Below are 15,105 nucleotides of genomic sequence, written 5' to 3' on the forward strand. Positions count from 1 at the left end.
ATCTAACAGGAAAACTCTATTCAATCTGATGGCTTCTTACATGTTAAGAATTAGATTTGTATCTTTTCCATCTAATAATGATCACGTATACTATTCTTTTCTTCCAATTAACCTGGTTTTATTCAGACATAATTCTGTTTACAAAATGGTAGAGTTTTACTAGACAGTCGTTTTTTCTCTACCAATTTATTCCTATTAAGCATTGTAATTCTCTCTTTTTTCAGACGTTGTAAATGAAAGTTCGCCATATCGCCAGTCAGCAGAACACGTTCTAATGAAGCATCTCATTCGTAATTATGAAAAATCTGTGAGACCAGTTTTTGATGCTTCGAAATCAGTCAACGTTGATTTAGGGTTAACTTTGACTCAAATATTAGACTTGGTAAGCTCTCTTGATTATTTTACTATTGATTAACCATTTCTAAAAACTATACCAGCCATTTGTGTCTATGAATCATTATTTATTATATTTACGTCTATGGGTGCAACTGGAAATTTTAGACAACCGTAGTTTTTGTAGGGATAACCGTTGAACCCTTCGTACCAACAAACATAGTCTTTATATTCTATGAACATATTTACAAAATGGATCTGTACATCCCAATTCAATTCACTTAGTCGATATGTGTACCTTAGATACAAACACTGGTTCATATATAACTGTTTTGTCTTTAACTATTCTATGAGATTTGCTTCATTATTACCTTAGCTGAAATCTATAAGAATCTTTTCTCACATGCGTTTTTTTTTGTTCATCTGAGGATAAACACGACGTCGCAGTGACACACTTCAAGAAAGAGGTTGAGTAAAAGCAAAAAAACTAGTTGATATCCTTCACAAATAATTATAAAATGAATATTTTTTGATAGACAAATCTAGATGTGTTTTGACATTAAATTGCCTCCTGGTTGTATTTCAAATCTTTTACTGATATTGGTTAATAATCTGTATTTTGTAGGATGAAAAGAATCAGGTTTTAACTACCAATGTATGGCTAGAAGCAGTAAGTACATAACAATTTATACAATTATCCAACCAAAACATTTCAGTTCTATATCAAATGACAAATCAATAGAGATATAATGAATATGGTCTCTTAAAACGTTTATAGATAAAAGGGAAATTACACTAAGTTGATGTATGTGTATCGTAAGATGGAAAATTTAACGGTTCTTTGACATACATATCGTAGATGCCAATGCTGCCTTTGACCATTTATTATTTCACACTCACAGTAGGCCTCAGCATCGATTATTTTTCATGGGACTTGAACATTGATTATTTTCCATTTGAGGATAAACATTGATATTTTCCATTGATCATCAACATTGATTATTTTTCATCTATCATAATCATGGGATTTTATCCATTGAAAGCGTTTGCGATGAACAAAAATATTGATTACAAGTTAGACATCTTTAAATATTCCATAAAATACAAAATAGTTTGCCTTAGAAATTAATACTATATTTTATGATATATACGCTGACCAGACAACATTTAGCATAAACAATCATCTTTTCATTGAGGATAAACATTGATATTTTCCATTGATCATCAACATTGATTATTTTTCATTTATCATAATCATGGGATTTTATCCATTGAAAGCGTTTGCGATGAACAAAAATATTGATTACAAGTTAGACATCTTTAAATATTCCATAAAATACAAAATAGTTTGCCTTAGAAATTAATACTATATTTTATGATATATACGCTGACCAGACAACGTTTAAAATGTACTTTATTAATTTAAAGATGTACTGCAATAATTAAAGATAGCCTGCCAGACAAAGTAACATACGCCCACTGGCAGCTGGCAGGAATGAAAATAGAGTCTTTATGACTACGAAATACGGATTTTTCTCATCTTAAATATCTTAATAATACATTTGTAGTTTGAATTTTTTGATATACATATTTGCTGTCAGTTATATTCTCTTAGTTTGTCCACCATATTTTTTTAAAATCAATAACCCAAAAATATCAAGTTATCAAATCACTCTTCCCTCATGTCTGATTTAATTAAAATCGGATAAAAACAAACAAATTTTGACGCGTTTTTTCCAGAGAGAAGGGCAAATTAGGTTCATGCTCCTCTTGACTTAATCAAAATGTGTTGAAATAAGCTTTTAAGCATGAGAGAAGCCTGGATTGATGAGATATTGAATGAGCTTAGCATGCTGGTACTTTCGTCTAATATTATTCACAGAAGGTCTCGTATGGATACATTCGTACATATTGTGAGATGTTCTTGTGGTGTTCATAAGTATCGTACAAAATAAAATTGTTTTATCAAATCATCGTATAGTTTATTCTGTGCTATTTTAAACGGAAATCTCACATTAAAGCTTTCATCATACAATACGTATTCTTGTCATGACTGCTTTAGTTGATATTTTTAAATCCACATGACTCTACTCATGCATTTATTTCTTAAATAAAAGTCAATATTATTACTTTTTAAACGCATAATAAAAACATTACCTCGGGTGATATTCAAAGTTGTAGCAGAAGGTACAAGTGATCAAATAATTGAGGTCAAATATATGAGTTTCATTACACAACGAGCCACAGTAGGAGAGTGGCAGACTGTTACGAGCAAAGCAAAGAAAAAGCTTTTACACATCTATTATAGTCCATTTAGAGGAGTCTAATGTCTGCTGGATCATCGATTCTAGTTTACAACAACCTATATTTAGAGTTGAAATAACTCATAATATAACTTTATTTAATTCATAGTCATAACATTTCGTCATATTCTAGTGAGTTTCATAACGAAAGAACGAAAACGATGAGAATATTATATTATATATTAATCAAATGACTAACAAATGAGACCAAAATGAGTCATGTTGGAGTATTAAGTATACATACAATTGGCGTTAGCAATGTTAGGTTTCAACAATCACTTCACTATATATATGTTTGGATAAGGTTGTTACTTGCTGCCTATAGTTTGAATGGTCAATGCTTTTAAAATCAGTACTGATATATTTCAGAGGGTAAAAGTGTAAAGAGTTAAATAGATGGTAATAAGTAATGGTAAGAAGTGTTATGAGTAGAGATATGTATTATCCACGGTTCAAGCAAGGTTAATTGAACTCGATACAACCTTATCGTGATAAGAGCAAATGTTAGTATTAACCGTCAGGCAATTTGCATTATGAAGCGATTGATGAAATCTTCTAGTGACCGAGATGCTATCAGTTTCCACTCCTGGTTACAAAGGGTTAATAAAGTCGAAACTATCTGTAACATTTATTGCGACCATTAACTCGTAAGCTTCCAAAAAAGTTAAGATGATTTGTCTAAAATATACCCTTTAAACTGTTTTCAAATAAGCTTTTTAAAGATTGCATATGAAATGACTTGATATCTTATAAAACATGTTAAGAATTATAGAAATTGTTTGAAATTTGTTAAAGATGTGATTTCTATAATCTACTAATATCAGTCTGTAATGAATGTAAATTGTTGTGGTTTGATAAAAGACCCTAATCTATCTTACTTTATATTCACATGATATTCTACACCGCATCTATAATTTCCGTTTTCCTTTCACTAGCGGGCCTATTCATACGGAAAATAGAGATTAAAGGCTTTGCCTAGTGTACTTTGGCATTTTACATCTTGAAGTAATTGACTATGGTTTGATTTTCCTCAATAAGAAAATCAGTCGGATTGTAATATGTGCTACAATTATACCATATAGTCATAATGTCTAATCAATGCACAGAGTTATTAAATTTGGTGATAAATGGATGAATAATTGTGATAATGATGTTGAAAATGATGATGGTGATGATGATGATAGTGATAACGACAATAATGATGATAATAATATATTTTATTTGAGAATGTTATGGAATGCAGATTTATAATTACCAATATAGAAAAGAAGATATCATTTAAACTTATGTTTCTTTTCTCGTTATTTTCGGCCAGGAATACAGGAAAGTAATGAAAAAGTTGGTTTTTTTTTTTTTTAAAGTTTTTTTGGAACTTGGTGGTTTTCTCTGAAATGACGCTTTGATTTCTGCTCAAACATGTGGAAACAGTTTCAATTTAATGGGGCATTCCGCTTTTCATTATCAAAAGCGTCGTAAAATTATAGCTGAAGATATTTCTTCAGTATGCTATTAATATCTATGTATCTACTTGATCAAACTGAATTTGTTTTAATAGGGTGAATTAAAAACGGAGAGTTCTAATTTTTAATTAAGCAGTTTGACCTTAATTGCTGGATATCATTAGTTGAAGCCTTTAGAATACTTAGGAGACATATTTAGGCGTTTATTTTATTTATCTGTAGGATACAGTAGTTTTCTAACAGTTTCCAAAAATCATAACTTTTTTTCAGTTTAATCTTTCAAATACGTTTTGGGATACATTTCTCTATATTTTGGCGTATAGCTTTTACAAATTTGTTTTCGACCTACAAAAAAATCGGAAATCCCCTTTTAAGTAATCATTATTAAAGGTTTTGGCGCGTTAATCGATGAAAAAAAATGATTGAACGCTGTGGCTTCAAGGGAGCCACACGGTATTCTTTCACTATGTAAATTGTTAAAAATTTGAAAGTGAAAGGAAAATTTGAAAGTGAATGGCCAAAGCCAGGCAAGCCTGAATTTTTTATTTTTAAATTTTGATCTTTTGCTACATGTTGATTGATATTTTGATTGCAACTAAAATCAGTTTTCTGGCGCTATATGCTTGTAAACGTTAAATTTCAACTTCCGGAATTTTATAGATATTTAATAAATTATTTTTGCAACATGTTAGAATTGTTGATTTAGAAGATTTGAAATGACAAAATTTGTCCCGGAAGTATTAGATCAGTCGCCGTCTTGAAATGACAAAATTCTCTAAAAGAGTACTTTTTGGGATCAGGGTTTAATCGGATTTGCATTATTTAAGGGTTTACATTAACAGTGAACGATTCCTCACAATCGTGTAGGAGCAGATTTTTAAATTTCGAATTTGCTTTTTAGTTATTTCCGGTTGATGTTTTTCAATATTGGCCAAAAATATCAAGGCTCATATCTCGTGACCTCGACCTTTGGTGACCTTGTGACCAGAACAAAAGTTGTTGCTTTAGACGAGATCTATCCACAGATGTCTTCATTTTTCTTATGCAATGTTAACTTCCGGTTTTACAGCCTTTAGAAATTACGATTTTTAACTTTGAAAAGCTCTGTTACGTGACTTAATTAACATACGACAAAATGTCTCATATATTCTTTTTGGTGATATATCACACTTGATATTTTGATCAAAATTGCGCTTTTTAAAAATTGAAACTTTTGTACTCACTTCTATAGTAGGCTAACCGTGCGTAAATTAACGGTGTCTTTAATCCACCAACAGTAACCGTTGCCTTAAAAAACGTATAACTACGAATATCTGATGGTTGTAAAAACTTGAAATTTTGAATATTATTTAACAATGTACAAACTATTAGAGGCAATACAAAATTGTTTAAATGGGCGTGTCAAATCCGGGTTACTTTTACCTTTAACTTAGATATTTGAAATTGTTATAACTCGCAAAGTTTGAATATATCAACATCAAAATTTTGCATATAAATAAATCACTATTTGGGACAATAAGTGATCAAGTAACATTTGTTTCGGCATTTTACTCTAAAAAAGGAAATAGGTTCTACAATTTATAAAATTTTGATATTTAAACCATTTTTAGATATTTCCGTTTGATGTTTTTCAATATCGACCAAAACTTTCATGGCTCGTGACCATGAACTTTGGTGACCTTGTCACCAGACCAAAAGTTGTTGCTCTTGGCGAGAAATACCATCATTTGTCTTGAGCAAATGGCAAGAGCCATTTGAAAATCGCGTTTTTTAACTTTTAAGAGCTCTGTCACGTGACCTAATTAATATACGTAAAAATTTCTTATATATTCTTAAAGTTCCCGATCTCTTCTTTTTTGTGATATATACCAATGGGTATTTTGATCAAAATTGCGCTTTTTAGAATTGGAAACTTTTGTACTGACTTCTTTAGTAACTGTGCGTAAATTCACGGTGTCTATATTCAACGGGCATTCACGGTTGCCTTAAAAACTTTTAACTACGAATATCTCATGATCTAATAATTGTAAACAATTGGCAAATCCGGGTTACTTTTACCTTTACCTTAAATATTTAAAATTGTTATAACTTGCAAACTTTACATTTGTCACCATCGAAATTTTACATAAAAATGAATCACTATTTGGGGTAATAAGTGATATAGAAACATTTGTTTGGGCCTTTCACTTTAAAAAGGTAATGGATTGTACAATTTATAGAATTTTGATATTTTGCAAGGTCAAAGGCCATTGATCTATGATGTCCATTCAAACTTTTATCTTTGATGTCCGATATATACTTCCGGTTTTGCAGACGTCCGAAAACAGCAATTTTTGAAACTTCAAAGGCTCATATTACTTTTATTTGACCTCTGTTGACCTTTTGACCAGAACAAAAGTTATTGTGCTCGACCAGATATATTTAAATATATCTTCATTTGTATTGTGCGGTGTTTATTATCAGTTATTATAAAAATCAACTTTTTACTACCGAGTGTTAACACTTTTGACTACCCAATGCTATCAACTCAATGCGTCTTTTCACTACCGAACGTTGGGTGGTTTATCGAATTTTTACTATCTAGTTTTGTTTTAGTTTGCCATACTATCGCAACAAGACGAACTGTTAACTTCTGCAAATTGATAATGAAATTGCATTATGGACAAATTAACCTGTGCCATATTTGATAAACATATAATCAATGAGCTGTTATATTATCTTTAACTTTATCAATTTGCTATTGGATATTTTCCCAAAAATAGTTTTGAAAGGAAATTTGATATTCCATGTAACACGACAATTTTATTGCTATCACGACAAATACCAACAAACTCGAATCAATCTTGCCAGATGAAAATTGAACTATATGTATTAATATTGTATATCCACTCCTCAAATGGGTACCATTATTGAACAATGGCGCTACAGTCCCCATTCTTGCATGATTTACATAGTACCACGACGCCTTTTTTACATAAGATTAAAATGACTAAATAGAGTCGATTTTATGAAATGTACTCAATATTGATGCTAAAGGTTCAATTTTTCTATTACCCCAAGACAAATCTATCTTCATGAAAGATCTGAAAATGCCAACAAAAAAAAAACTTTATGATATATTACCCCATGTATCTTTTGAGTGAGTGATATTACGAAAAGCCACTTGAAATGGATATTGGTTTTGGGATGTTTAAAAAGATATAAATCTTCAGCTGGTATACTATTGAGATTAAATATATTAGAATATTTGTACCGTGATAAATCGTTTTCTTTATAGTTTTCTATTTTAATCAAATCAATGCAATAAAAGCCCATATTGTAAGGTGAAGATTTATGATTTAGTTCACATGCATTTTTCATGACGTAAACAATCTGCTTTTTTCATAATAGTAACCATTCACTTGAGGTTATTTATAGGATTGTTCCGATTATTTCAACGATTTTTGGTGTTTGACGATCACTACGATTTGGAAGCACGATACTTTGCGCTATATGAGATGATTCAGATCGAACATCGATCCTATTCATCGTAAAAAAAAATTGCAAGATTTCACAATTGACTTCAAGATCTGACTAGATCTGAAATTGTCACAACAATTACAACCACGATTATAAAAGTTCGAGAAACAAGTCCATTTGAAACAGGTTCCAGTTTTAGCTCCAATAGTGACCACCCGTTGATCATGATTTTGAATGACAACTCGACTAAAATTACTACATATAGTAGGCCTAGTAAAGGTTCTTGATGAACGTATCAGATAATACGAATTCGGGTGTCAGATCGAGACCCAATCCTGGACTAAATCGACACATTCCTTTCGGAACGTCTGTGAACGTAACGTAATATCAGATTATCATATATTTACAAATCAGGAACAGATGGAATACGAATGGAACAAATCATATTAGAACTTATCGACTCGTATCACAAACTATTTCAGATAAATTCCACGATAAGCTATACGAATTGTCAATCGTGGAGTTCGAAAGACGAAGAAAGGAAGTACTGCAGTTTTTGGCTAATAAAGACGGGTAAAGATACAATTAACTTTGAAAGTAATGAAAATTAGTTGAATAATGGCGGTTTGAAAGATTCTCGTTGGTTAAGTTGAATTTGGCAATATACCATTTAATTAATCTTTAATACATGTATATGGCTTAATATTGCACTTACCAGAGTTGGTTAAATAGTTTCAGTTCATAAAAGGTAATATAAACGGACACAGAAAACTTGATTAGATACTATAAATGAATGACCTAAAAGTTAATTTGTTTTCGATCGTTCTTCTTTATTTACAAGATGTAATTGAAATGATGTCATTTGAACGTGACGACGATTTGATTTCTTTTCAGTAGCTTCACTATCACTTACGGTTATTGACAAGTGAACGAATAAAATCAGATCATTATATTATAGGCTACGCTAATAGTTGGTCTTGTTTACTTCTAAATGAAACATAACTTTTATTTTCAAATCTTTCCAATAAATTTCTTTCTTCACTAACGAGTGATTAATTTGAAGCTGTTTCTAATATCAATTGTCAGAAAGGATATATTATTTCTAATGTATACTCTGTAGGTTTAAATTGTAGTTAACTTTCCTTTGTTTGTGTTATCTGTAAGTTTGATCAACATGAGATACATACTGCTTTCTGTTTTCCATAATTCCCGACAGACTATTTTACTCTGCAGTTTGCAGAATTCTTTTGGGAGATAAAAAAATGAATGAATGAATGAATGAATGAATGAATGAATGAATGAATGAAGCCTGTTTAGTCATCTTTAACACTTTGAAAGATACTTTACTGAAAGTTATACAATTTTATTGTGGATGTAAAAAGTTTTGGGAGTTTGTTCGTTTTTCTTATGCGCTCTTATCTCTCTGTGCATTGGCATGTTTAACTGTCCTATTCTTATTATAGGAATGGAAGAATGACGAAAGATAAATTATGACATGTGTAATTAATGTGTCCTGTTTTATATTATAGGAATGGTATGATGAAAGATATTACATGTGTAATTAATGTGTCCTGTTTTATATTATAGGAATGGTATTATGAAAGATATGACATGTTTAACTAATGTGTCCTATTTTATATTATAGGAATGGTATTATGAAGATATGACATGTGTAACTAATGTGTCCTGTGTAATATTATAGTAAGGGTATTATGAAAGATATGACGTGTTATTAATGTGTCCTATTTTACTTTATAGGTGTGACATGATGAAAGATATGACAATTTAATTAATGTGTCCTGTTTTACATTATAGGAATGGTATGATGAAAGATTGGTATGGAACGCTAGTGATTTTGAGGATATAATATCTATAAGAATACCATGCGATACAATATGGCTGCCAGATATTGTTTTATATAACAGGTTTGTCGATATATTTCAACATTGAAGAGATTATGAAAAATGGTTTGTTGCGGAAACATCTTGTTTTTTATGGACGTTATTGATAAGGATTTTGGTAACTTTCTTTAACACTGCAGATGAGGATGGGCGTGGGATACAATAAGTTCGAGAGTTTAGCGTTCTATAATCAACATGTTTTTTCTGAAAAAATTTTCTCAGACACTCTCACTTGGGTTTCTATTCCTAGTGTGTGTAGGCTGTGTAATTTCTGATCTTCAAATGTGTGAAATGGTTGTATTTTTCAGCGTAGATGATTATACATCGGGTTACATGCAGAGTTTAGCTATGGTGTACAATAACAGCAGAGTGTTTTGGGGTCCCGTTATTAGATTTAGAAGTTCCTGTAAAATAGACATCACATTTTTTCCTTTTGATAACCAAATTTGTAAATTGAAACTTGGATCTTGGGCTTACAATGGGTGGCAGGTTGATGTGTGGAACAGATCAAATTCGATGGATTTATCTAATTTTGTTGATAACGGTGAATGGGAGCTGTTAGGGTTAGCAGTAGAAAGAAATGTTGTAACCTACAATTGCTGTAACGAACCTTTTCCAGATGTTACGTTCTATATCTATCTAAGACGACGTATTAAGTATTATTTTATGAACATTATTATTCCATGTATCATTCTATCATTCCTGTGTTTAGCAGGATTTCTGCTACCGCCTGAGAGTGGTGAGAAAATCACACTGGGTCTCTCCGTATTACTGACTATAACTGTATTTATGCTAATGGTAGCTGATAAAATGCCACAAACATCAGAGTCTATCTCAGTTATCAGTAAGTTACTTTTTATGTAGGCATAATGCGTTTTTTTTTTCACTTTATAGTTTGCGTTAAAATCTCCATTTCGGTCTCAAGAAACACTGACACAAGTTTATCCCATTTTACAAATGACATAGCAAGTACAGCTTGGTCATTGAACAAAATAGTAGAATAGACAGCCATTTTTGTTAAGATTTTTAAAAAAATAAAATGAATGGAGTTTTACGTCCTACTTTTCTGCACCATGTGGGCTAATGAAGACGGGCAACGCCATGTAGGGTACAATGAGGGAAAATTTGGCAGGACAGCGGCATTAGCCTGCTCTTTTTCGATTTCCAACTGTCGAGGGATCTTTAACGTGCACAGCCTGTAGCACACGGGGCCTCGGTTTATTGTCCCATCCGAACGACTAGACGCTTTTTACATGTCAGCCCCTCTTACCTGCATCACTGACAGGGGGTTAATATTCAGATGTCGCTTTGTTATATGATCGAATATGTCAGAAAGAATATTCCCCCTAACAAAACGACCACCAGGTTAGAAAACAACAGTCAAAGTCAATGTACTCCATTCTTGCTGCGTCGTTAATCAATGAGATCGTGATGTAAGATCGGACATGTTAAATTGCTAACTTTTTGTATTATAGGTATTTATCTGATGGTTGTATTAACGACGAGTTGTTTATCAGTGCTTTCTTCAGTATTTATTCTGGGTATTCATCATCAGAGAGGCAAACCGCACAAAGTTCCCACATGGCTGAAAATGTTCGTTTTCCGATTTTTATCACCCCTACTGTGCATTAAACAACGGCGTCACGAAGAATCTAAACGGAGACAAAATTCCAAAGATTTTTTAGTGTCCAGGAAAGGTAAAGTGGCAACAGAAGAATTGGAAGTAATAAAACTAGATCGGCGGAAAATTGAAGTCGAGATAATCGACACATCAGGTATGGATTTAAGGGGAGACAACCACAACATCAGACAAGACAACAATTGTCGTGAAGGACCGTGTTCAGAATGTATTCAAAATCAAAACACATATAATACATTAATAAAACAATTATTAAATTTAATACAAAGGAAACAAGTGGATGAAATGAAAGATGGAGAAGTGTTAAGAGAGTGGCGGGATGTGGCGTATGTTTTAGATCGTCTGTTGTTTATTTTGTTTTTACTGACCACTGTTATTTCTACTGTATGTATTTTAGAAATGAGGCCAGATTCATTTCAACCTATATCCAATCTCACTATGATCTTACCGCAGGTTGGAATGAAATAAACAGTTACTCATGTAGATAATAAAAAACACGAAGCAAAGGCACTGATAATCTTAGTTCTTATTAAAACACACACTGTTAATTTTTGTAGTACGGTAAACAAAATATTCCAAATGTGAAGAGATAGTGTGGTTAGATAATACTCTTTAAACATTTATACATGCCATTGGTATGTAAAATCAACATCTAGAATATTATAGTTTTACTTGTGGCTACTTGTATGGGCTGGATACTATGAATTTTATTCTATCGTTTAGATACCTGCTCATCTTGATAGACGTTTTAATTATACTGGTCTAAAGCGAAAAGCGGCCAAACTAAAATTGACTTATCTGCCTAAAACTGACCGATCATATCACCCTACTGACTACGTGTTAGTAATGTATTCAACTCTCCTTTCTCAATAAGGCATGTCATTTGAAAATGTATAGGCCCGATCAAAATTGGTCGTATAGGACCACGTTTCACCTTGTTCCATTGTAGTATTGTTTACACGAATATATAAGGTGTTTCTTTTAAAACTTTTCACTTGATAAGTTATAATGTGCATCAAAACTCGTCCTCTGTCACCTTTCTACACAAAATTTAAACAGGGATGTTTATAATCACCCAAGGATGAACTCTATTGAAAATCAGATGAATCGGAAAATATTTACTATGAGTTATTGCCCTTGTTCTTGAATTGTTTGTGGACACGATAGAGAGCTGGTTTCTTGATGGATTTTGACGAAATTTGGAGTGAGTGTTTGTAATCACCCAAGGCGGAATCCTATTGAAAATCAGACGTATCGAAAAATATTTACTATGAGTTATTGCCCTTGTTCTTGAATTGTTTGTGGACACGATAGAGAGCTGGTTTCTTGATGGATTTTGACGAAACTTGGTGTGAGTGTTTGTAATCCCCCAAGGATAAACCCTATATAGCCTGTCTGTCTGTCTGTCCGTAAATATATAACTGTCTTTTACCACTTGCTGTCACTTAAAAGATTCAATTCTATATGGATTAAATGAAACTTGACATGTTAAATTAATCCCACTTGAATAAAAAAGCTGTAAACAAAACCCATGAAATATGAAAATTTCACTCTCAGAAACATTCATTTACTGATAACTCTTGTCAACCTCTGGGACAAATTAGCTGCCATTACAAATGTGGGCGTATTACGTATCGCTATTTTATTATAATTCAGTGCATAAATTGATGTAAACATACATTTATAATTCAACAACATGTATATATTACAAATAAAGTCCTTTTTTCTGTCACTTGATCCTGGAGATTCCCATTTTCGTCCCCATGCTCTTAATTTGTCTTGTCCTATAAAACATAAACAGATAAAAATTATATATTAGCCCTGATTATTTCAATGAAATTCAATTTGAATATGATTTGCAAATACAAATTGGATATGAAATTTTTTTAAATATTGCAATGGAAATGGATTACAAGCCCTTAAATTGAATTGAAGCTTCACTAAAAAGGTCCCCTCGTGGGGAAGGGCATACTTCTATGCTTATTTGGTTTATCTCTTTAAGAAATAATGTTACCAATAAATAAAAGACAAATAAGGCTTACCTTACCACCATTTGATTCATCTACATATTTATCTTCTCCAGTACATCTTCTGGGCAAACTTTTTACTCTAATGGGTTACCCCAGTTAGTTTTGGATTGTATAGATATTTTCAATTTCGTCCATCACTGCAATCAAGTTGGAAATCATGTGAGCAAACTATTGTGCCATCAGTAATATGTTAAAACAAGCACACGTAGGCCTATGTCAGTATGTGTAAACAGCCTGATGGTGCTATTTAAGTATAAAATTATGACAAATTGGCCAAAATGTAGTAGGGCACATATCTGTTGAACAGGGGTGGGACTGTGAGCTGTTGTATTTAGAAAATTGGTTATGTAGACTGAAGATAATTAAAGAAAACTGTTATTGTTAAGTTGTCTAGGTTAGTAATTAACTAATATAGCTGCAATAGGCCTATGCCACCTAAAAAAAGCACAAAGAAGGGACCAAGCCCAAGCCAAGAGGATAAGTAACTAGTAAGACAGACCTACCCTACAAAGACTGATAAATGATTTTCAGCTTTTTAACTTACAAATAAAATCTATAAAAAAAAGGAAACGGGTAGACTTGCTACTCAATCCAGAGGGGCAGATTCTCTTATTCAGATAAGATTAAACTTACCCTCCAATCACGAAATATCATTTAACAAATCACAGTTGTAGGAGAGTAGGTTAGTCACTCAGTCAGGAATATTTTTAAAAGTTTTCATTTGGTCATATCACAATTTTTTTCTTTATTTTTCGTGTGCTAATTTATAATGATGCCGTCTATGAATTGATATTTTTGATTTTTGATAAACATAATCGCTATTATTCATTTTTTTGTTGTTTTGTGATCGAAGGCATCTTCTCATTATCCCCCTTGAATAGCAACAAAGACATGTCAAGGTGACAACTCTGCGGGAGATTAAAATAGCTACAAAAAGTTTTAACTCTTGGTTCTTGCTGTTCTTCACAACCAGGCAACATCTTCCCCACCCTTGTCTCCTTCAGAAATTGTGTTGGTCGATAAGGGGGCTGCAGGAGAAGATTGGAAACACACCTCTACATCTAGTGAAAACCTGTTACAGACTTTATAGGGAATCACACTCACAGTCGGATTCAACTACTAGTACTACTCCTCCATGCTATATCCACAGGGATATGTCTAAAAAAAAAGAGCTGCTAAGCCTAACTGGTAAAGGTTGCGTCATGACAACAATATAGGCCTACAATAATAATAGTAAAAATACTAATGTGAAAAGGAAAGTGACTGAAGTCACAAAGTTTCATGTCAATGTGAATGATAGGGAGAAAACAAAAGATAGCTTGCCAGGCAAGGTAACATACGCCCATTAACAGCTGCCAGAAACGATAAAATCGTTAGAGGCTTGATAATGAATTTTCAAATAATCTTAAAATCATCTATAAGTCAAGGCAAAAACCTGAAGCAGTTCATCAACTTATCATCAAATTCAAACATGAACAATGTCTCATCGCTGACACACAAGGGTAATAACTCGGAAACTGTTCATCCGATTATTACCAATTTCTAACCTAGCTGACCTGCAAGCCTAATTTGACAAGTTTTAATTAAGTCAATAACTACGAAACCCTTCACCTCAATGTTACCAATTACGAACTCGAGTGAGATCTCATCAATATATACATGCATACCTAGTTTCATCTAGGTTGGATAAAAACTGTAGCCTCTATCGCGCCTACAAAAAATGTGAACGGATGGACGGACCGACGGACAAGGGCAACGGCAATATACGTCCACATTTCCATGTGGGCGTATAAAAAAGGTGAGTCTGAAAGCATGGTTTATTTATTTCATACCTTGACTGCAATCTAAGCACTTGGCTACAGTTAGCCTACACACTTCTATGATACAAAAAAGGTGTCAATTGCAGTCAAGGGTTGAAACACTGTGATAGCGGGGGAGGGGCAGGGGGCATCTTACTCACTGCACGTTAGCCTGTTCCCA

The 15,105-nt window shown here is 32.6% G+C and overlaps 1 protein-coding gene across 1 annotated transcript; it reads left to right on the forward strand.

Moving 5' to 3' along the window:
• Window positions 1-262: 262 nt before the first annotated feature.
• On the forward strand, window positions 263-11,092 carry LOTGIDRAFT_52385 (hypothetical protein; the record flags this gene model as incomplete). Its single annotated transcript, XM_009065930.1, has 5 exons — window positions 263-382; window positions 959-1,003; window positions 9,371-9,480; window positions 9,765-10,300; window positions 10,932-11,092. Coding segments are annotated over 5 exons (972 nt in total), but the record flags the coding sequence as incomplete, so codon positions are not given.
• Between the last annotated feature and the right edge of the window lie 4,013 nt (window positions 11,093-15,105).

This window comes from Lottia gigantea, assembly GCF_000327385.1.
Source record: "Lottia gigantea unplaced genomic scaffold LOTGIsca_72, whole genome shotgun sequence".
Classification (NCBI taxonomy): Eukaryota; Metazoa; Mollusca; class Gastropoda; family Lottiidae; genus Lottia; species Lottia gigantea.